Raw genomic sequence first — 24,579 nt, forward strand, 5'->3', positions numbered from 1 at the left:
TGACTAGTAAGGTCCAAGGTATGACTTAAACTATCGGGAGGGGGCGGGGGATGTGTTGTCACTTCTTGGTTCTATTCCTGTCAGATTCACCTTGACCTGTCAAGTCACATGAATTATATAGAATCTATCATTTACAGATTATTAATTTAGAAAATATTCATCTACAAAAAAATTTACAAACTATTCAGATACAAAACGTACATGCATTTTTCATATAAAATTAACAACAATGATTGACCATAAAAATCCAACCACTTTCATAATAATATCTCCATTACTTTATTTATTGCAGACTATTATCCTCATCTTAGTTGTTGTGGTAATCGCAACGAGATAGGAACTCGGAATCTCCTAACTGCATTCTCAGCAATTACTGCCATCCATAGTTGCCTGTGGCACAGTGGATAGACACATTGAATCTCTACGGTTCCAGGCGAGCATTGTCTGAAGATAATGATTTCAATCCTACCCAAAGCTGGCGAAAACCACTATGGATGACAGTAATTGCTGAGAATGCAGTTAGGAGATTCCGAGTTCCTATCTTGTCGTGGTTACCACCTGACGAAGGCCAGAGGAATATTTGGCCAAAACGTCGTGAAATAACAACTAAGAAAAAGATGAGGATAATAGTCTGCAATAAATGAATTAATAAATAATACTCATCTCAATAATGAATTCCAATTAAATAATATATATCTCTATTACTGTTTAAATATATAAATAAATCTCTACTTATACATAAAAGACATTTTGTGTGTGTGTGTGTGTGTAAGTTCATTCCCTACAGACTCCGAAATGGCTGGTGATTTTTTTTTTAAATTTCACACAAATGTACTTTGTGTCTGAAAGTGTTCTTAAATAGGTTTTGTATTGGAATGCGTCTGATGAGTATTGATAATCGAAAAAATTCTGATTAAAGGAGGAACAGTCTGATTTTGACCAACGGTAACACGATTATACAGACTAAGATCTCAAATATATTTAAGAAGTTTTATCACTGCACAAGCAGAAGAGCTCAGCATATAAAATCAACAGTAGGTTCTTTGATAAGACAGGGGCACATTTAAAATGAATGTTTCTGTTTAGAGCACAATTGAACTATACTCGATTTTAGCAATTCAAACTTTAAGCCATTATATATAAAAATAATTTTATAAAATCAACAGTAGATTCTCTACAGTGCAATGTAGACTACAATGTATTGTGGACTAAATCACTGCAGGGAAGCATGTGACGCTTCCTCCTATTGTACCATGTTAGGTCTCTGAGAGACTCCAGCATTTATATTGCAGGCCTCCGATTTTTGTCCATCTACCACTACTCTTATGAGCCTATCGGAGAGAAATGATTTAATGATTGAGAAAACATTTCCAGTTATACCGTAGCTGGAAATCTTGTGAAGTAGACCCTTATGCCATACCTTGTCGAAGGCCTTTGATATGTCAAGAGCAATTGCCCTAGAAAGGAAGCCTTTGTCAAGAGATTCACTAATCCTGTAGGATATAACCGTCAGCACATCTGCGGTAGATCTTGCAGAGTGGAAACCATATTGTGTGTCACTAAGAAGGTTATTCCTGCTGAGGTGGTTGACTATTTCTCTATTTAATATGGATTCCAGCAACTTACTCATAACACACAGGAGACTTGGTCTGTACTGAGAGGGAGATGACTTATCACCTAATTCTTAAATACAGGGCAAACTGATGAGGTCTTCCAGGGAGTCGGAAAGCACTTCTCCTTAAGGCAGCGCTTAAATAGTTTCGTAAGTATGGGAGCAAGTTCTGGTTGAAGCTTTTTTAACACTATAATTGGGATGCCATCAGGGCCAGTTGCTTTACTGGAATCTAGGTTCTTGATTAGCTTGGCGACCTCATGCACGGATATTTGTATGTTACCTAGCTTGTTCTGTGTTATAGGAGAAAATATGGGGAGTTGATGGCCTTCGTCGCATAGGGTAGAATTAGCTGCAAAGTTCTTTGCAAATAGTTTGGCCTTGTCTGACGCTGACGAGATGACCTCTGGTCCATTGATAATGGTTGGGATAGAACGCACACTTCTGTTCAGGATCCTATTTGCTATTTGCCAAAACTGGTGGGAACCAAGCCGCTGATCAGCTACCTTGGATTTAACAGACTGGGCATATAGCTTTCTTGCATTTTTTATTACTCTTTTACAGTGGTTGCTGGCAGTCCTGAAAGCAGCTTTAGTCTCAGTGCATCTATTATTAACAAACAAGCAAAACAAAATTGTCCAATATCTGACAGTTGAAAAAAAAATTTTTAAAAACAACACATTCTCTATAAGGTGTGCATTTGTTTATACAAAATAATGTGTACAATTTCTTTTATTTTGAATTTCTCTCCACAGGTCATGCCATGCCAATTCGGTCCTTGTGTTTCTCACCTGACTCCCAATTGCTTGTCACTGGTTCCGATGATAGTCACATCAAAATCTATGATGTGTAAGTAAAAGGCAGAATTCTTTTCCATTCAATTCTGTTCATTCAAGTCGTATTCACCAAATTGCTACAAAGTTGATTTTTCAAATAAAATTTATTCAATTCCGAAATCTTTCATATTTTTCAGTCAACATGCAAATCTTGTGGGAACTTTGTCCGGACATGGCTCGTGGGTCTTAACTGTTGATTTCAACCCTGACAATGTTCATTTTGTGTCTGGGTAGGTTATCTCTCTCTCTCTTCATTTCTCTACTCCACTCTTTCTTTCTCTTTACCTCTTTCTTTCTCTTTTTCTCTTTATTTTCTCTATATCTCTCTTTTTTTTAATTACAGAAGTTTATAATCTTCCTTAATTAATTAAAAATATTAATTAAAAAGAAAATGATAACTATTTTTTTTAATTCTAGTTCATCTGATCGTAAAGTGAAAATTTGGGATGCAACCACACGGCAATGCGTACACACATTTGGTGAACATTCGGATCAAGTAAGTTGTCATCTATTTCAAAACAGAATGAGATTTTGTGTCTGTCTTTAAACAAAACTCCTAAATTTAATTCAAATAAATATCTAATAGTTGTTATGAATACATCTAAAGAGATTAGTATTGTCAACAATTGTTTTGCTGACATTATCAGCCAGCAGCAGCAGCAACTGATTACAAAACTAATTTACAGGCTTATTTTTAAAAGAAAAAACTTTTTTTTCTTAAAAATAATGCAACTTGTGATTCTTTTATAAGATAGTGTATACGTCGAGAAATAATGATTTCCCAAATATACTCCGTTTGAATTTTAATTCTAGTCAGAAAATGACTTTCCAGCTGTGAATTTTAATTCTAATCAGAAATTTGAGCTGTACTGAGGATTAAACCTTCAACCTTCAAAAGCGTGTAATCTACAAGTGAATTAATAATACAGTTAATACAATTAATAATACAGTTAATACAATTAATAATACAGTTAATACAATTAATAATACAGTTAATACAATTAATAATACAGTTATTACAATTAATAGTACAGTTAATACAATTAATAATACAGTTAATACAATTAATAGTATAGTTAATACAATTAATAGTATAGTTAATACAATTAATAATACAGTTAACACAATTAATAATACAGTTAATACAATTAATAATACAGTTAATACAATTAATAATACAGTTATTACAATTAATAGTATAGTTAATACAATTAATAATACAGTTAATACAATTAATAGTATAGTTAATAGAATTAATAATACAGTTAACACAATTAATAATACAGTTAACACAATTAATAATACAGTTAACACAATTAATAAAACACTTTCACAAAAAACTCATCTAGCTGAAACCACTATCAATAATTTTCCCCACTCTATCTGTGCCTAAACCTAAATGTAGATTCCATGAACAAAGCTTTTTTCACGCCTGTGGAACTCTATTTCTACTGATGGAACAAAAGCATATAATCTTTGTGGATTAAATAAAAGCTTCCACTCAAAATTCTGTGCAGATTTCTAAGTTCAACAAGTTACGCCTGAAGAAGAAAAAGTTGAAATGTAATGAAAATAAAACTAAAGATAAAAAATAGTAGTCCAAATAATGAAAAAAAAATGTTTTTTTATTTAATTTGTTTTTGTGCATTTTGTTTTTGTATGTTCTATTTATTTCAATGAGCTCAACTTCAGTATTTTATATTTTTTTCAAGAGGTCCGAAGACTTAATACAAAAATGTCTAAAAATGAAGTTAATATCAGATAGGATTGTTCATGTTTCAAAAAATATCATATTATGCTCTTTCTTTCCCTTCCCCTTCTCTTTGCTGCTTCATTTTTATGCATCGACATTTTATCTCTGTTTTTCTTCTTTTTAGGTGTGGTGTGCCAAATACAATCCCGAAGGCAACAAGGTTGTGTCTGTGTCTGATGATAAGTCTGTCTATATCTATGATTGTCCATTATAAATACCTCCCCAACCAAAGAAATACTGCTGCCTCTTGAACTGACCAAAAATAGCAATTTGCGCTCTCTTCCAAATTGCAATAAACTTTGATGCCATTTCTCATTATTATAAGCAATTATAATAAATGGCCGACATTTTACTGTCAACATCTTTTTAATTCATTGTTTTATTTTAATTTCTGCATTTTATAAAAAATTAGGGTGCTAAATATTTTCCGAATAACAAGCAAAAATAAAAAAAAAACATAAAAAAATGAACTTCTATTGTTCCAACAAAGTAAAATTTTGGAAACAAATAAAAAGAAGGAAAAAAAGATCTGTAAAATGAAACATTAATTTTTTATTTTTTTTATTTTAAACTTTAACTTTATTTAATTTTTTTTTTTTTTTACAGCATTTATTTCATATGTTAGATGACATTTTTTTTATTTAAACTTTAACTTTTTTTTTTTTTTTACAGCATTTATTTCATATGTTAGATGACATTTTTTTTTTTAAACTTTAACTTTTTTTTTTTTTTTTACAGCATTTATTTCATATTTTAGATGACATTTTTTTTTTTTAAACTTTAACTTTATTTTTTTTTTTTTTACAGCATTTATTTCATATTTTAGATGACATTTTTTTTTTACAATTGAATGTCGTTGATTCTGTTGCTTTATTAATGAAAATGATGCAGTCAACAATCTCAATAGAATTTAAACATTGTATGTTGAGTCAATGTGTTTATTTAATAAAGGCAGAATAATATTTGGGTTTTGATTTTTGTCCAGGATTTCCTCAATATTAACACACAAAAATAAAGAAAAATCTGTATGATGTACTTACTTCACTTGTGACAAAATGAAAATATCATATTCCAAAAATCATATAAATTGATCATGTAGTTTTATGTTAAAATAGGAGAATCAAATTTTATAACAGAAGAGCGCCTGTTTTGTCTGCCATTTTTGAAAAGAATAAAAAAAACTTGAGATTTATGTTGTAATGCCTACAAATTCCCATTAATCGTTTAAGATTTGATTTTCTTATTAAAAAATAAAATTGATAAATGATTTTCAGAATATGATATTTTCATTTCATCATGGTTGCGTACATCATACAGATTTTTTTTGCTTTTTAATATAGGAGGAATTCTGGGCAAGAATCTAATGTTTTTCTTTTAATGAAGAAGATATAATTATCTGAATGACTTTAGAACGCCTGTAAATGGAAAAGAATGTGAGAAAGTGATAAGCATAAATTAGAAAAGCGGATGAAGGTCTGGCCAAATCTTGGATATCGAGCCAGGGTGATGCCGATAAAAGTGGACATGTGCACACACACATTTCAGATGGATTTTTTATCTACATGTTTAACTCCCATAAAAATGACCTGAATTGTAATTATCACCAAAAAGAAAGAAAGGCTTACATTCTAGGTCGGGAAATTAGAATTGCGCAATGCAAAATAAAAAAAAACAATGTAATATTTTTTAATATTTATATTTCATAAATGTAGGCTGATGTCTATATAAGGCGATTAAGATAATCAGAGAAAGACAAAAGAGTGTAATTGATATTTCTCTATCGTCGCACACAATTAAATGCAGTTATGTTCTGTCTCTCTCTTTATCGACGAGCAAAAGTTCATTGTAAATAAACTACTATGTTGAAAAATTTGTCTCTATTAATTTTGAGAATAATAACAAAAGAATTGTCAGGTGTATATATAATTTTGTAAGCATTTGAAAAGTGCAAATTAAAAATATTATATATACATTCAATAACGCAACACAGATAAGTTAGTTTGGCAGTCAGTTTCTAAAAGCTTTCCAAGACATTAGCCTGTAAAATGGATGTTAAACCAAATATGATGATGATGATGGTTAAATACTCATTCTATAGACGGTGTTAAATTGTGTTTTAAATTCAGTAATTCATTCAAATCTTAAATTCTGTTTAAATTAAAACAACAAAGTTAAGTTTTTTTAATGAAATGTTGGATTTTTTATTCAAATTTTGTTGAGTACTTGTTTTTAAATAAGAATAACATTACAATAGTTGCTATTAGTTCCTGATTTTACATTTTTAAAAATTTGTTATAAAAAATTTATTGAAATGAATAAAAAGTATTTTTAAACGAAAATAGAACTATATTGTTATATTTATTCTAAATTCCAATTAAAAAATGTCAAATAAAATGCTTTCAGAAAGCATTTTATTCAACATTTTTTAATTTAATAAAACAACAACAAAAAATAAATAAAATATTTGAATTTAGAATAAAACAATGATAAAGTTCAATTTTTGTTCAATTCTAAATTCAAAATATTTTTTTTTGTTTCATTAAATTATAAAAATGTTAAACAAAATGCTTTCTAATAAAACATCACTTAAAGACGTCTTTTTATGCTGAAATGTTTGCTCAAGTATCATTTATTTTTAATCCTTAAAAATAAATCGCACAGCACGTTTATTAAATCTAAATTCAAACAAATCTGTTCGTTTCTGCTTGTTCAGAATTCATACATATTAAAAAACAAAAACACAAAAAAGTACTTCATGGTGTGTTTACCTGTGATTGAATGAAAATATATTCCAAAAATCACATACTTGATCAAGTAGTATTATTTTTTATAAAAAAAAGTCATTTTTAAATAATTTAAAATGATTAATGGGAAATCGTAGGCATTACATGGCTGATCTTGCAGGTTTAAATTATTGAGTTATCTCCTTTTGTTTATTTGGGATGGCAAGTTGAGATAGTTTCTTCTCACTTATTCATAAAATTAGATTTTCTTAGTTAAAAATAAAACTACTTGATAAATTTAAGTAATTTTTGGAATATGGCATTGTTCTGTCACAGATACATCATACATTTTTTAAATTTTGTTTTTAATACAGAGGAAATCTGGACAAGAACTAAAGACCTTTATGCAAATTAAATACCACTGTCTCTTTTTGTAAACTAATTATCTTGTATTATTTGAATTCTTCAGACTACTGTTCTCATCTTGAGTGTTAATTGCATAACGTTTCGGTCGATGTAACCTCCAACTTTCTTCAGGTGTATATATCGCCATGTTGATATAGGAAAAGGGAGGTAATTTTGCATTTTTAAGTTTTGTATTTAGGTCCTAGTTGAAAGTAAATTTTTAAATATGAAGTCAATAAAAATTATTAAACCAAATACTAAAAAGAGTTGGCAACTAGAGTTTAATTAGATTCATTCAGCACTCGGAAGTTCTTAAAACTGAAATGTACGGAAATTTATGAAAGGAGTGCCGAGAAACCATAATTGTTAAACCAGGTTTTAATAAAAAAAAAAAAACATAGCATCACATTAATGAGAATTAAAAAGGATACTGAAGAGACAACACGTGGTTTAACAATCATAGTTTGTCAGCACAGATTTATCATCTATATTTTTTTTTTGACAAGAAGTTAGATGCTGTCTGGCTGACTGTATATTAAGTCTTCAGTGATCACGATTGTGATAATTCACCATCTCCATTTGCCACTGTCCAGTTTTAGGTCTCTGCAAGTGCTGATATATACTCCTTGTTTCGCTTTCAACATATTACAACATCAAGTTTTGAGATGGCCACTTTCTAAAATAGTGTTTGATTTAAATATTATTCATCTGGTCTGGCTTTATGTTGCATGCCTGATTGAAGGCCCAACACTCGCGGCCATACAACATCATGCTTCTTATGCAGCTATCATAGACGTGTACCCCTGGTAACAATTGGGATGTCTCAGGATGTTAGGATTGGGAGAAGTTCTCTGAATTTTTAAAGCTGCCTTGACTAATGTCCGAACTTGGTTTGCAGCCACCTACAACACTCAGCATATATCCTAGGTAGCATCTACTATCTTCAGTGTGTTCACACCCAGTTTGACTGTGGGGTAGGGCAGCTCTTAATTGAGCATGTTAGTCCTAGACATCTCTTATAGTTGAGATTTAGATCTGGTGTAAGCAGCCAAAAATGTGTTTCCAAAACGATAGATAGAAATCTCTCACCATTCAGGTTTGTTGTCTATTTTCTCTTTGACAAGAAATTAGATGCTGTGTGGCTGACTTTATTTGTCCCTTGTTTACAGTCTTACCTGATGGTTCCTTTCGATGTCTTCTTAGAGCGCCCAGCTTTTTTCTGTCCTGTCTTGGATTTCTGCAAATGCTGATATACCCCTTGCTTCTCTTTCAACATGCCTGAACCAGCAAAGACGGTTTGCTCTTATTAGGACATCAAGTTTAGGCCAATTTCTCAAGTTGAGTGTCTGAAATAATATTTTTCATCAAGTCTGGCTGAACATTCACCTACTTATTGACCTGCTATTTTTCTGGAGTTGCATACATGACGACCTAACACTCACTGCCATAGAACATCATGCTTTTTATGCAGTTATTATAGACCCCTGATAATAATTGGGATGGGTTAGGATGTTAAAATTGAAAGTTATATAATGTTTAGACAACATCTTCTTGATTAACATTTTCCTAAATTTTCTCAAGATATCTCATGTTTTGATTTTTTTTTTTTTCTAGGTAAGGCACAAGATATCGCTATAAAATTCTTATCCAATAGATAATGTGATCTGGTTGTTTTCCAACATTGCTGTATCATTCTAACACACAAATATAAGCTGACTTAAGTATTTTATAGCTTTGGTAGCAAAGAGTAATGGAGGTTTTTTTTCTTATGTCAGTTTCCAGTTACAGTTAACTTTTAAAAAAAATGGATTCAAAACAGAACATTTTTTTCTTTTTCTTTTTTTTTTTCAGAAAAAATTCACACCCGGGATAAAAAAAAGATTAAACAAAATCAACAACTTTCACATTTAAATTTTTTATTGAATTATTTTCCATTTTTCTGGTATGTCATTTTAGATAACGATTGAAGTTTTTAATGATTAAACTTAAATTCTTTAAAAACCTTACAAAGGATATCAAGTGGAATCGAAAGTACTCGATTTATAGATATTTATGTGAAAAAAGATTAACAAAATTGAACATATACCAGACAATAATTGTATTTCAACCATAACTGGCTTCTTTCAGGTCTGGGATAGTAAATATGTATATTTATATATATATATATATAATATTTTGATGCAGAGTTATGAAAATATAATTCCAATTATTGGTTATCTCAAAATAAATGAAAAGGCTTCCCATACAATAAATTCTCTTTTTCTTTTTTTTAATCTAAATTGTTGAATATTAAACATCGAAGGGGGAGAAGGTTTCAGATACTTAAAACAAAAAATAATTTTGGTACTTATGGTCCAATATGCTGAAGCAAAGACTGCCAGACAATTTAAAACGTGGTATCCCCTCTCCTCTCTCATATTAAGCATAGTTTTCTACTTAGAAAGCCTTTCTTTACATGGAGAAAGAGTGGATTTCATATGTACATAGCAGAAAGTCATTATTTTTGTTTAAAGATTTTTTTTTTTTACTTAATGAATTTAACGTTTTCATTGAAATTTGTCTTTTAACAGCTGATTGGCTAATTAATCACTTTAGCATTGTCTGGTTGCTTATGTAATCTGCCAGAAGATACTGATGCAAAGTTATTGGAGATTGGGTTGTAAATTAGATAAGTACCCCAATTTTTTTTTCTTAAGAAATTCATTTGGATTCAGATAAAAGATGAACATTGCGTCTCAAAAAAAAGTTTTATATTCATCCGACAAGAATTTTGTGAAAATCAGACTTTTATACTTATATATAGCAATAATAATTTGTTGTCTGTGTTTTTTTCAGGTGATTTAGGGCGAATCTGATGTGCTGAATCCAAAAATCAAATTTGTTTTGCTCAACCAAGTCAAGTATTTGAGCTATGGCCACATGTCATTTCTTACATGCTTTTTTTGTTCATATGTACTGTCCTCAGATCTGGCAACTCATCAGAGATCCAGAGTTTGAAAAACCCAATGAACGAAGTGAAACTGGAAGCATGGAAGGCATTTGTTTTGGTAGTGAAGGACTTTGTTGGCAACAATAAGGCCAGAAACTATGCAGAATTCGTCAACAACATGATGACTGCTTTCAGAAACCTGAGCTGCAACATGAGCGTCAAGATGCACAATCTATTTTCACATATGAACTAGTTTCTTGAGAACTTGGGTTCAATGTGTGACGAGCAGGGGAAGAGATTCCATCAGAACCTAAAAGAGATGGAGACCAGGTATCAGGGTTACTGAGATGCAGTCATGATGGCTGACAATTGTTGAAATCTGAAGAGAGACCGCCCTGCTGCTGAGCATTCCAGGAGTTCAAAGAAACAGAAGTTCAAGCCCTGATGTTTAAACAATGGTAAAGCAACATGCAATTTTCATGTCCTTATCTTTATCGATAACCATCATTCAGTTTACAGCAATCAATATGTTGTTGGCAAAACAGTTTTTCCTCTTAAAAACTTATTTAGGATGATATGTGTTGACAAAAATCAACTGATAATGCCACAAAAATGTAATCAATTTTGTCACAAGATCTGATTTTTTTCAAATCAACTTCACACAAAAATCTGATCTAATGGAGAGAATTCATTCCTGATTCAATAGTGCAGAAATACTTCAAATCAATTGTAGAAATTGAACAACATTCAAAATTCAAAAATTAGAAAATTGCTGCCCAGTGAATCTATAATTGTTCCCCATCTCTTCTGAACACTAGCCCAATCTAAAAATACTAAACCTGCAGGGACAATAGGGTTATAGGTGTAGAATATAAAATATAGATTCAAACAAGTGATGCTAAAACAGGCATTTGTAAATGCATTTGTTAAAAAAAAAATTTTTTAATAAAAAGTTTGTAAATACATTTGTTAAAAAATTTTTTTTAAATAAAGTGTCAAAAAACCAACAGCAAAAGAGGGGAGGGAATAAAATAGCAACTTGAGTTTGATGAATTGTATTTTCAGTATTAAATGACTAAAAGAGTAAAACAAACAAAACCAAACTAAAGTGTTACTGATATTCTTTGGAATTTAAATTTCTCTTTAAAAATATATTAATGAGAAGCATTTAGCTTCGAAATGCGATGGCCTAAAGAGGTTCCTCCTTTTCTTTATTGATCTGATGATATCATAAAGTTTTATTTAACTTTAAATTCTCATCTTTTATTTCATATATATATATATATATATATATATATATATACTGTGCAGTTTTTGTTTTTAACGATAATATAGTTAAGTAGCATCTTTACCTAAAAGAACTTTTTTCTTATAAAATCGCCCATGTTTTATTTGGACATAAACAAATTGGAATTCATTATTGAGATGAGTATTATTTATCAATTTTATTTATTGAGGACTATTATCCTCATCTTTTTTATGAATATATTTTTAGTTAAACTTATTCTTATGAAACCATTTTCAAATCAGGTCATGGAAGGCAGGCAATAGAGATATTCCCCATAAGATGTTTTAATAGAAAAGAATGTAGATCATAAACAATAATCTAAAATAGATTAACCTCTAGAGTCTGATATAGTTACATAGTGGTCATTTTAAAGTGATGTGGACTTTAGGTAAAGTTTTGGGAAAAAGATGTGATGATTTGATCAGTCAAGAATTGGGAGTGAGAGGGTGTGGATTGTTGGATGATGATGGCTCCTAGTAGAGAGATCAGAATGCATTAATCTAGGACCAGTGGCAGCTTCCCAGTGGCAGCTTCCCAATGGGGAAACATCAGTTATAAAAGTTGCTGAAAAGACAATTCGAGATTTGTTAATTCATTAGGATGCATCTTCTTTGCAACTTTTTCGAGGATCCGTCAAACAAGATCAGGAACAGACCAGGTATGTTTCTCTGATTGACCTGATGTTACAACCTCTGTTATTTGTCCCTTTTGTTACAAGTTGTATTTGTTGTCATAATTTTTATACCACTAGACATTACACAAGTTAGATACACGTACGTAATATATACACACCTCTATGTTATACAGAACAAATATTACATATTAGTTCTGGTGCCATAATGTCATAAAGTACATCCTCTTACAATATTACACAATGCTATTACAATGGCTAATTTATTACTGATGGAAATTTGGTGTCTGTCTGTTTGAAGGTGAAATTACATTATTACTAACTTTCAATTCAGGGAGTGAGAGTAATGTCATATCTATTCTATTACCATGAGACAATGCCAGAGACACTACTGCCTCCTTTGGGGTGAGGGGTGATATATGTTCGTTTGTCATACCATTCTACCAAGCATTACCACCTTTTTTTTTGGGGGGGGAGGGGGATAATGTAGTATCTGTTCTGTGGTCATTCTACCATATTAATGCCTCCATTTTCTTTAGAAGGCGAGTGAGTAATGTAGTATATGTTCGGTCATCACAAGACCATATTTCCAGGCATTACCTCCTCCTTTGGAAGGGAAGGGGCAGTGTAGTATATGTTTGTTTGTTATATATACTAACAAAAATATGTTCACTCTGGTTGTATATTTTTTCTAGTATTAATAACAATTCATGGCCTCCGTACAGTCTTAAGAGACAATGAATATCCCCTGTAAGGATAGCTGTGCTTGTAATTGTGAAGCAAGAGTTGCACACTCTATAACCACACCTCTCCTGACTTGGCACTGCTTGATTCCAGTGGCAAGAAGTCCATAGCAACTGGAAACAATGCTGATAAGCAGAGAGTACATACAGCACCTGGTGTTCCCAAATGACCACCCATTTAGTACTTGCCAAGCTCAACGTTGCTTAATAGCAACAACAATTGCTATAAATTATTTGATCATCTATTGAAATGCTTTTTTTTTTTTTTTAAATTTAAACCTAGTCAACAACAAAAAAAATAATTTAAACTTTTAGTTCATTAATTCCCAGAGCAGTAACACAGCCACCATGGCTGCATCATCTGAGAAACAGTTTTTTTTCAGAAATAACTTAATGGTTGGGAAGAGGTGAAAGTTAGAGGGCGCAAGGCCAGAAGAGTAAGGGGAACGGGAAAGAAATTCATATCCACACGCCTGTGTTTTGATATGTGCGTTATGGACTGGAGTGTTATCTTGCAACTGAAGGATACAATTTCAGATCTTGCCCTGCCTCTTGATTTCGATAGTTTTTCTTAATTTCCTCAAAAGTGAATCATAATAAGTTCCTGTAATTGTCATACACTTTGCCAGGAAATCTGTCATCACTATTTCGTCCTGGTCTTAAAAGATTGTGAATCTAACCTTGATAGCAGAAGGCTGTACCTTGCTTTCTTTGATGGTAAGTTCAAGTACTTCCATTTCATTAGCTGGTCATTTTTTTTTTTTAAACTTGATGATGTCTGTGTTTGGGTCTGAAGTGTATGGACATCCACACGACTGGACATGAAATTTGATATGAATGATCTCGTTTTGTGATGTTGTGCTGAATCAAAGTGATGTTGTGCTGAATCAAAGTGATGTTGTGCCACGTTTGAGTTCTGTTGTGGCCATTGCACAGTTTTCATCAATGACACATTTTACGTATGCACGATATAAATAAACAAATCTGTGGCATGTTAGTGTTCGAGTCACCCATTTTCATGAATGAATAACAGATTTTCACACAGTTCCATTTTTTGGGGAGGGGGGTCTTTTCTTGCTTTTACAAATTTTTGTGAAAAAACTTTCTTAACTAAAACTTTTGTAATTAAATTAATTTTAAAAAAAACATCAGTTGTCATCTGCCTCTTGGTTTACATGTACAAAGAAAGCCGTATTAATGCCTCAAATTTGGATGAATTACTTCCCTTTGGCCTAGCAGATGTATATTGGCAGTCATGCTAAGGGAGGAACACAGGTAGAATTATTATCTAGATGATAAAAAAAAAAGCAATAACTTAAATTTCGATGCGTATTGCTAGTAAGAATAAAACGTACAAGCAATTTTTGATAGAAAACGATTTGTGTAGTTACGATAGCCTATATTTTTTTCTTCATTTCTCATGAACTTTAAACCAGCAGTGACAATGGGGGTACAGGCTTAGAATATAAAATATAGATATACAAAAAAGAATTTTCCCACATCTAAAGTACAAAAACAATGAAGCAAAATATTTTTATACAGTTGTGTTACATTTGTTTCTTCATTGCTAACAGACTGGATATTTACGAGCCTTTAGTTTGACAGGAAAGATCGTGGGTAGAAGACGCAGAGAATGACAGCAAGAAATATATGTTGACAGTCTGAACACCTGGGTAACATAAAAAACGATGAGCAACAATGAATTCATGAATGCCTCAAGGAGACGGCAAGCTATATCCGTCAAGCAGGATATCATTTGATGATGAATCATAGTAAAGCAGCAGCAAGAATGAGGTTTGTGGACACAACATTAACACATCGATTTAAAGAAACTAAGACAGATGTTCTTGAATGCATTAGATAGGAAAAAATAGAAATAAAAATAATGTCACAAAGAAGACAGCAGCTGAAGAAAGAACTATACAAAAAGAAACGAGTCATTAAAATTTAATTTAAGGATGGAAATTCTATTTTAACTTAAGAAATAAATGTAAAACTGGCATTGGAAAAGTTTGATTTTGATACATAAATTCTTGTAGGATGTTATTGAAATAAATATCGGGAGGTGGGGATAAAATTAATTAAAACCAAATCATTAATTCGTTTAAAAAAATACTTATAAATTACATTATAGATGAACAATGAACTGACGATATATTTACATGATTCCAAATGACTTTTAAGAGAACGCCTTTTGTAAATAAAAGACAGAATGTTTTTAAAATATTCCAACATCTCAAAAAAATAACATTTATTTATGCAAAACTTTCTGCTTAATGGAAGAAAGTTCTAGCAAATTGTCTTTCATAGAAAAATTTGACTGCAAAACCAAAGTTTCTTGATTTGGACGGCGTTCATGGAATGGTTCAAGAATTGTGCTGCTTGCCATGTATTTGTGGCTGGAGTCTTTGGATTGGAACAAAAGATTAAAACTTCAGCATCAACCCTGGCATTGACAAGGCTCTTCGACGAGGACGGAAGAACTCCACAATCTGAAATTAAAATGAAATTTTTTTTATTATACATACATAAATCAAGTCCAATAAATATATTGAATGAGGAATTGTTAGTTGTGAATAATTTGTTTTAAAGAATTTAATTGGTAATTTAAAATTGTTTCATAATTTTAATATATGCTAGAAAGGTTACCCGACGTTGTCTGGGTGGAGGGATAACATAAAATCGCGGTTACCCCTTGACGAAGTCCAGAGGAATAGTTGGCCGAAACGTTGTGAAACAACAACCAATAAAAATGAGGATAATCGTCCGCAATAAATAAATTAATAATAAAATGAATAATAAAAATATTGGTGAGTCATTTGTTTAAGATAAAACAAAGCGAATTAATCGGTGTTGCAAATAAATCACTGTTAAATTTTGAAATAAAATGTTGAAATAAATTAAAGTTCAAGTTATTATTTTTTATCATTTTTTAGATTTAAGATTAGGAATAAAAATGTAATCATTCTATTCTTAAAAAAAAAAAAAAACAGTTTAAATAATATGTAATTTTTGCAACCAATGTTAAACATTGCAAATACAATTTTTCTTTTAATAAATAACACCTAAAATTTATAAATCTGAATAAAATATTGTTTAAACCATAATCATATGTTTAACAATATAAATATAAGTAATGTCCCTGATCCACTCCTCATAACAGTAGAGCAATGAACTTAAGCACAGTTATCAGTCTTTCTTTATATAGAATCCACCCAGTTACACATTTCTCTCATCGTTTAATGCAGCTGTAGAAACCGTTTTTGTAGGACACCCCAATTTGATCCTCTGATCACGACGGGATTTAGTAAATCAAGGCTGAATCATCTGGGAAACGGTTTTCTTTCAGAAATAATGTGGAAGAGGTGAAGGTCAGAGGGTGCAAGGCCAGGAGAGTAAGGAGAATAGGAAAGGAAGAAATTCATAGACACACGCCCATGCTTTTGATACGTGCGTTATAAACCAGAGTGTTGTCTTGCAGTCAGAGGATACATTTGCCGATCTTGCGCTGCTGGTTGATTTTGGTAATTCTATTAATTTTCTCAAACGTGAATCATAATAGGTAGTACACTTTGCCAGGAAATCTGTCATCACTATTGTGTCCTGGTTTTAGAAGACTGAACATAAGCTTGCTAGCAGAGGGCTGTACCCTTGCTTTCTTTGATGGTAAGTTCAAGTGCTTCCACTTCATTAGTTTGTCCTTTTTTAAAACTTGCTGATGTTTGTGTTTGTGTCTGAAGCACATGGACATCCACATGACTGGACATAACTGAAATTTTCTATATTCTTTAATGGATTAATCCAGATTGCATAATGATTAGAAAAATTAGTCTGGGCCATTTAATTTAGCAATGTCTTTGTAGTAATGCACTGAGCATTTTTTTTTTGGGGGGGGGGGGCGTCTTTCAAACTGTTAAAAGGCATTTAGTTCTTCAAAAATTTATCCATTAATAATCCAAATTATTCACTCTTATCATGTTATGAAGGATGTTCAGTAAGTAATGCTCATAACCAACTTCCAGTTATCTGATCGAGCTGATATTTTGCATCTGCAATGATTTACATCTCTATGGGTTATGTGGCAAATTACAGTATTGAACAAATTGTGGTTTCTGATTTACAGACGTTTGAACCGAATCAGGTGTAAAATGAAGCTTTTTGAATGTTGCGCAGTGATCTGGTTTTTGTATTTGAAATGATGCATACCACTGGAAACTTTTCATTAAATGAAAGAAATGTGTCATAATGATGCCCTATCATCATATTCACTTGTAAAACGCTGGCATTATAAATTCAAATGTGGACAGAAATCCGTGGAAAGAACTTCTAGACGTGGTTGTAGGCATCTGTCAGTTGAGACTGCCATTTTGGAAGATCGGTTCATAACTATTCGCAAAATAGCTCAAGATAGTACAGGATCTGTGGAAACGATCATTCATGGTGTCTGCCAGATGGATTCCCATGCTGTTGACACATTGCTAGAAGTGAGAACACTCCTCAAGGAGATATGCCAAGATGAGTCCAAGTTTTCAAAATACTGATTACACAGGATGAAACCTGGGTTTAACACTATGATTCAGAGTTAGTGCAGTCGAATTACTTAGACTAACCACTTTTAAAGAAGACAAGAGTTCAGCCCTGTAGTGGCAAAGTCATGCTTACAATCTTCTGGGACCAGGGCGGAATGAATAGTGATGACAGATTTCATAGCAAAGTATACTACAATTAAAGGAGTCTGTTATACTTTAATTTTAAGAAAATTAAAAGAATCCATCAAAATGAAGAAGCAAGGCAAGATCAGTAAAGATATCCTCCTGCTGCAAAGAAAATGCTTCTGTTCATAGAGCACATGTCGCCAGACCAGAGGTACAGACTACAAAATCCTTTCCTATCCCCCTACTCTCCTGACCTTGCACCCCCTAACTTTCGCCTCTTCTTAGTCATGAAGTCGTTTTTGAAAACAAAGCCTTTTCTAAATGATGCAATCTTGATTTCTAAAGTTACGCTATGGTTGGAGGATCAATCTTGGGTGTTCTACAAAATAAAATTTGCCTGATTTAATATTGTTACGGATGGCTACCTCAACATTACATATTTTTCCCTAGTTGTGTTAGTGATAGAATAAATGTTAATATTTGTTTAAACTGAACAAAAGTCCCCGATTCATTTTTTTAATCCCGCTACTAAAGTCGATCTGAAGGGATGAGGTCATGCAATCATATCTATTTTGCCAAGGATCCAGCTATCAAAAGTATTTCATCAGTCAAGAAAAAAAAGGGATTTCATCAAATCTTGGAAACCGAAAACGAATATCGTTCTCTCGGCAAAGAAATTTGCACATGACGAATATCGTTCTCTCGGCAAAGAAATTTGCACATGACGATAAATATGTTTGATGAACAAGATATGAAAACAACAACAAAACAAAAACAAACTGTGAGTTAATGTTTGAACTATTCTCATCTCTCAGACTGAAACGCAATTCTTTTGTTTCATTGCATAACTTCCATGCTATTTTTTCTTTCATTTTCAGGGCATTTGCTCTAGTTAGAAATATCCCATACCCCGTTTTTTTAATGTTTCTTTTTCTCTAAATTTTTCGTTTCATAAATTTATTTGAAATTTCTTGACTTCGACATTTCTCGCATTCATTGTGGTCAACCATTTTTATTTTGCATTTCCGTTTGTCTCATAAAAATTAATCCACATTCCTTGTTTTAAACCTTTCTGTCTAGAAAGGAAATCTGTACCCTAATGGGGCCTTACATGAGTCATACCTCCACGCAGGAAACTTGCCTGCATAAAAGAAATGAGATAAGTTTCATTCCCACATTAATGCTTGATAGACTTTGTAAGATCAGCTAGATATGGAAATATGTTTCATATTGGTCCATGTTGTCAGTTTAAAACCATGCCCCCCCCTTCTGACCCTTAATGTTTGTGCTGCAGTTTTTCTTCTTCATTTTCTTGTTCTAGCCATGTTGTTGTCTCTCATATTTGTGACCACTGGTTTACAAGTTGTGTTAAAAGAACACAACAAAACTACAAAAACAGATGTATACGTTGTATGTTTGATTTGTTGGTAATGCGCACGTATGTGTATGTGTGCGCGCATATGTGTGCATGTTACTGAGGCCCCACTACTAGTGTCCATATCTGAGTTGTTTCAGTTTTTCAAACTCATCTACTTTAATTTGTTTCAAGTTCTGTATCTTACCTCACTCCTTGAGTTTACCTCAATCTAATCTGTCCAATCTGCTCGTCCCCTAAATATATTTACTTTCAACTAGAAATCTTAGATATCTGGTCTTTCTCTCAGTAACTCCCAGATGATCAGTGAAACTGACTACATCTGCCTGTGTTTTCAGCCAATCTTGGCTAACTACTCAGAAACTAACAAACACTCGTCAGTGCGCCATCCTATCTAGGAAGTTCAATAGATTCGAAAATCACTCCATTGTCTCACACTTAGTTTACTTCCTCATCATTTTTCCTTTCTTGAATTATTCTTTAACATTCTCTGAGGTTTTGGTTGTGTGTGTGAGGGGAAGGGTCTGTCCATAGTATCACAGTTAGAAAGAAAAGTTTTTCTTTCAATCTATTTTTTCCACTTTTAGATTTTATCATGTTCATTATTTACCGAAACAGGGGACACTCACCACCTTAGAGTTGCATGGAGATGCAACTAAATGCTGTATTCAAATATTTAGTAAAAGGCATATTTTCTGCTTCACCATTTAATATACAGTAATGTAATAATATGAAAACACATTTTTTATCTGTAACAAACAATATACTTAAGATAATTCTTTAATACGAATAAGTATATAATTATTTCATCCATAATTATCTAAGTAAACATCACTTTTACAAGATCGTTTGTATTATTTATTTTCTAATTTTTATATTTTGATCGCCATCTTAAATTTGTTTTTCTTTGCTTACTCCATTTATAATAAGGCTTATTATATCGAATTCTATGAACGTTTCCATTTAAAAAAAAAAGAGATGACATTTATTTACAGTAAGTCTTACTTTAGCCTTTTTATATTTCTATTCAAAATGTATGCTATGAAGTTTTAAATGTTTCATTTCTGTAAAAAAGAAGTCTAAGAAGAGATAGTAACATATGTTTCACGGATAGAAAGCAATTTCTATTTTAAACCAGGCTATTGCTAGATTGATTAATGATTCAAAGATTTTAGTGATTTTAGCAGAAGAGACTGATGATGATTTTGAGGGTCAGTTCTTTCACCAGAATTCTTGAACACTAGTACTGCAGAGACAATTTTCCAGCCGCCAAGGAAGTGAGATTCAGTATATGTAAAATTTGGAGCAGACAGGGACTAGCTCATCAGAACATTTATTACTAAAACAGCAATAAGATCAGGCCCACATGCTTAAAACATGAGCAGAGTTTTGTAAAAGAGAAACTGAGTAAAACCAAATTTGATGACCAAAAATTTTTTATATAAGAAAAAGAGTATAAAAGTTATTTTTTAGTTTAGGTAAGGAAGTTGGGTGAATAGAAGTTGTAAGTAATATGCTTATGTAAGTAATTGGTTGATGATGTTTCTCCAAAACTGATTTTCTTTATCAGGTCTTTTAGAAATTTCTAAGTTTGCACTTGCTTATTATATTCACTTATAGGTGTTACTTTCTGGAGATTGGAAAAATTTGCATTAGCTGAAAATACTTTGGAGTTCACATGTCCATGTCAAAATTTCTTTACTTTGAGGAGCGAAGAATAAAGCGACTTCCACCGAAACAAAACAGAGAAAGAAAGATTGTAAGCAATCATAGCCATTTGTAGTTTAGCGTTTGTAGAAATCACTTCATAATTAAATCGCCATGTGCTCATAAATAAAAAAAAAAAAGCAAAGACAACAACCGATTTATTCACTTCAAGGTCAAAATGATAAATTTAGCCGGAAATATGAAAAACTGTTTTGTTGAGAGTTTGATTAATCCAACTAAGAAACTTTATCAACCACTGATTGCCACGATTAATAATACATTACATGAAAGCTCTTCGTTCAAACTTCTCAGCTCAACATTCACAGGCAACATGAATTGGAATAAATACATTGAAGACGTTGCCAAGGTTGCTGCAAAGAAGTATTGTTGCCACATCTGAGTTGATGCATCTGTTTTTTCATTTTGGATTAGGTCTAAAAAAAGAGTCTTCAAAAGGAGTCTCTCCAACCTCTATCCCATCATCAAAATGTTGCATCTCTTTGCCTGTTTTACAAGTATTTTAATGGAATGTGCTCCGATGAACTCAAAGCATTTGTACCCTCTTGATGTAAATACCGGGCCCACCCCCGACTAACCTGACAAGCAGCAAATCCCACCCTACACTGTACATATCCCTAGATGCCGAGAAGCCTTCTACTCTAATAGTTTCTTCCCTCAAACTGCTAGACTTTGGAATTCCCTCCCAGGTCCCTACTTACCTGACTGTACTGACATGCAGACATCCAAATGTAATGTGAACAAACATCTTGCTGTTCAACCCCTTAAATAATGTCCCTGTCCCAAACAGTAACCTCTTACATCTAAGTGGCATTATGCCTTGTTTGTAATTTTTTTTAAAATTTAAAAAGTTAATATTTTAACAAAAACATTTTTATTCAACATTTACTTCCAGTTTTAAAAAAATCAGTAAAAATAAAATTTTAAAAAAATATTTGTTTCTTTAAATCACGAAACTTGGTTGTTCACACAAGAATTGCAAGAGTGTGTCCATCTTTCCAGATCACAATTATTCCTGGCGTATCTCTTTCTCCTTGTTGTTTCCAGTCTATGTTTTATGCAGTTTGTGGATTTCTTCATCAAAATAGAGAAGGTGAATTGATTTACTCGGATATTGATGATAAATATTGATAACTGTGCAGTAATCAACGCAAGAGTTTAAAATTATGTTTCTGAATTTTTGAGATGAGGATTAATCAATTGTATTATGTGGATCCTTGGCGTAATGGATAAAGTACAAAGTAAAATTCAGTTCTAATTGACACCTTTCTGGAGGTTGAAGGTTCAAGCCTCAGTACAGGTGACACTAAGAATACAATTATGAATTATTAAAGATTTCTACTCGGTCATGGTGATGGAATGAGAGCATGCTACAGCTGTGGATTAAATAAAAGATTCCATTCAAAAGTTTGTGCAGATTCACAAGTTCACCTAGATACATCCAAAGAAGGTTGGAGGTTACATCCTCCAAAACATTGTGAGAATAACACTCAAGATGAAAATAATAGTTCAAATAAAACATTCGCACCATATTCAGAAATAAAGGGAATATTATTTATTGTAGGAATAAAACAAAAAACATGAACCTAAATACATACAATTTCACGTTTATAACGTTGCACTCAGCATGACAAGTCCTGGTTTGCCACTACAACGAATGACGGGGCCATGATTTCAAATGAACAGCCAGCCACATCTCATTACACATAAAAAAAAATCAAAGGAAGTAAGAAAAGTTCTAGTGGTTCCTGAAGCTCCTCACAATGAAAATGCAAGATTCACTCAATGGGCCGATACGCTGTCAATTCTGGTGAGAAGCAAACTAGAAAGAAAAATACAACCTCACGGTAGTACCTATTGCTAAGGCCTGTCAGCAACAATGAAAAACAAAACACGAGCAGAGGTTTGCATTTCAAACTAACGTATTTGAAAATTGTCTATAATGCAGGACAGTGTACAATCAGATCAGCAAGACAAATAAAAAATAATTACCAAAAAGAGATAATAGAAGTCAGTGTTAAAATATGTCATCAATTCATTGCATTTTTAATTCATAGTGAACCTGTCGCATTTACATGGCACGGACGTTCGGAAATCATCAGAACTTTTCTTTTGTCCTTTTTTTTTTTTTTTACTTGTAATGAGGTGTGACTGGCTGTCCAATTTGAGATTATGGCCCCATCACTCATTAGAGTGGCAAAGTCATGCCCAACATCCTTTTAAAGAACGCCATAGTTATTATGCAATATGGTTTGACATGTTATGCACGCTGATTTAATATGTTAGCTTATACATTACATTTGTTGGCTTTCTTATGCACAGTGTGAAACATGAGTTTATGCACGATTGAATAAAAATGTACTATGGCTTGACATGTTGGATTTATGTACTTCTATTTGTTAGCATTCTGCACTATGTTTTTAGATAATACACTATTATATTTATTATATAATTTATGGGGATTGTAGGGGAATAATGGCGAATAACACCAAGACACCGGTGGGTTACTTCTCCTTGGACACAGACAATGTTATGTGAAAACATGGGCTGAATCCTACATGGATGGATACAAGACTGTCTTAAATTCTATACTTACCTTGCATGGTAGAGGCCACCAGAAGAGCGAGTAAAACCCTTTCATTGTATGTAATGTTATGTTGTCTTCCTTACATTTGTCAATATGTAAATAAAATATGTTTACATGTATTTGGGAATATTTTCTCTTTATTCTGTGTTCCCATGGCACTGGATTGAAGGTCACTGATCAACGTTTGCTTGATAACATATCTGCCACTGACGGCGAAATTGGCAAAATGGCCATGCCCCTTTTTAGCAAAGTATAACCACCCACCAGCATTATATCTCTGAAACCGTCGGGTGTACATGGTCATGTGACTACTCAAAATGTCCGGAATTGCCACATTATCGGGGGTCAGTAATACATTTTGATGTCCTAAAAACAATGGTTTTCCAAATATTTGCAAAAACTAATTTTAACACATTTCGAACCCATGTTCCGTGTAATTTACATAGGTATACTATACATGTTATGACATGACTAATCCCGTTATTGCCCTGACAATAGAAATACAATTACTGAAATCTAAACAGTTTGGTAACATATTCCTTGGAATGAGACCATTTCACAGGGAGAAGATTGTAATCGTTTGCCTTGGGAAGTATCTTTGCTGTATTGGTATAGATCTGGCTTTGATTGAAACTGAAGTTTTTTGGAAGATTGTTGTAGAGAATAGTGTCATGAGTGGGAATCACTCTTGTAAATACAAGAAGGCAATGAGTCTGATATCAGAGGTTATGACAGTTCTAATGTTTGAAGGATTTCAGTCAGAGAAAGACAAAGATCACCATAAAATACGAAGGTACACAGAAACCATGGAAACTAGGATGCAACAGGCATTAGATGCTAACCATACAGAGTTTAGAGAGAGATTTGGAACGAAAACAAGCTATTGAACGAGGACCTGAAGAAATCATTCACAGAATGGAAAGAAACAGATTGCAATGAGAATGTGACGTACTGGAAGTTGTTTCTAGACGAGCTGTATCCAATATTGAGGAATCTTACACATTCTATCCGACAAGGCAATTGGCATATATTCATTTCAGCCATTCTCTGAGTGTATGTCTTTGTTCTTTGGGTTTGGTTGGATAAACGATAGCAGATGGGTACACTCTTCTTTGAAGTACCACATTCTCCGACAAGGCATCGCAGTAGGATTTGACATGGCACTTGAAAAATGTTACAACAAACCTGCCAAGGAGGTATAATTGGAATAACAAGAAAAAAGGAAGCAGTAGGTTTATGGAATCTCTTAAAGCATGAAAAAGATCTTTATGCGGCACAACTGCTTGAATGATGTAATTTGAACAAAGATGATAGTGA

At 32.5% G+C, this 24,579-nt stretch overlaps 2 protein-coding genes across 4 annotated transcripts in view; one reads left to right on the forward strand and one right to left on the reverse strand.

Moving 5' to 3' along the window:
- Positions 1-4,743, forward strand: part of LOC145288639 (uncharacterized) — a 66,651-nt gene extending 61,908 nt beyond the window's left edge. Inside the window, exons 8-11 of the mRNA XM_080136344.1 lie at positions 2,368-2,461; positions 2,586-2,678; positions 2,866-2,944; positions 4,326-4,743. Coding sequence (XP_079992470.1) covers positions 2,368-2,461; positions 2,586-2,678; positions 2,866-2,944; positions 4,326-4,415 — 356 coding nt within the window. The 3' untranslated portion in view covers positions 4,416-4,743. The remainder of the gene's footprint in view (positions 1-2,367; positions 2,462-2,585; positions 2,679-2,865; positions 2,945-4,325) is intronic.
- A 4,485-nt stretch (positions 4,744-9,228) lies between these two features.
- LOC145288655 (leucine-rich melanocyte differentiation-associated protein-like) overlaps positions 9,229-24,579 on the reverse strand; it is a 212,776-nt gene continuing 197,425 nt past the window's right edge. For all 3 annotated transcript variants that reach the window (XM_080136347.1, XM_080136349.1, XM_080136350.1), the window contains one exon: positions 9,229-15,412. In XM_080136347.1, the coding sequence (XP_079992473.1) occupies positions 15,347-15,412 (66 nt within the window). In that variant the 3' untranslated portion in view covers positions 9,229-15,346. The remainder of the gene's footprint in view (positions 15,413-24,579) is intronic.

This window comes from Euprymna scolopes, chromosome 2 (genome assembly GCF_053919585.1).
Source record: "Euprymna scolopes isolate OS-2025 chromosome 2, ASM5391958v1, whole genome shotgun sequence".
NCBI classification, from domain to species: domain Eukaryota; kingdom Metazoa; phylum Mollusca; class Cephalopoda; order Sepiida; family Sepiolidae; genus Euprymna; species Euprymna scolopes.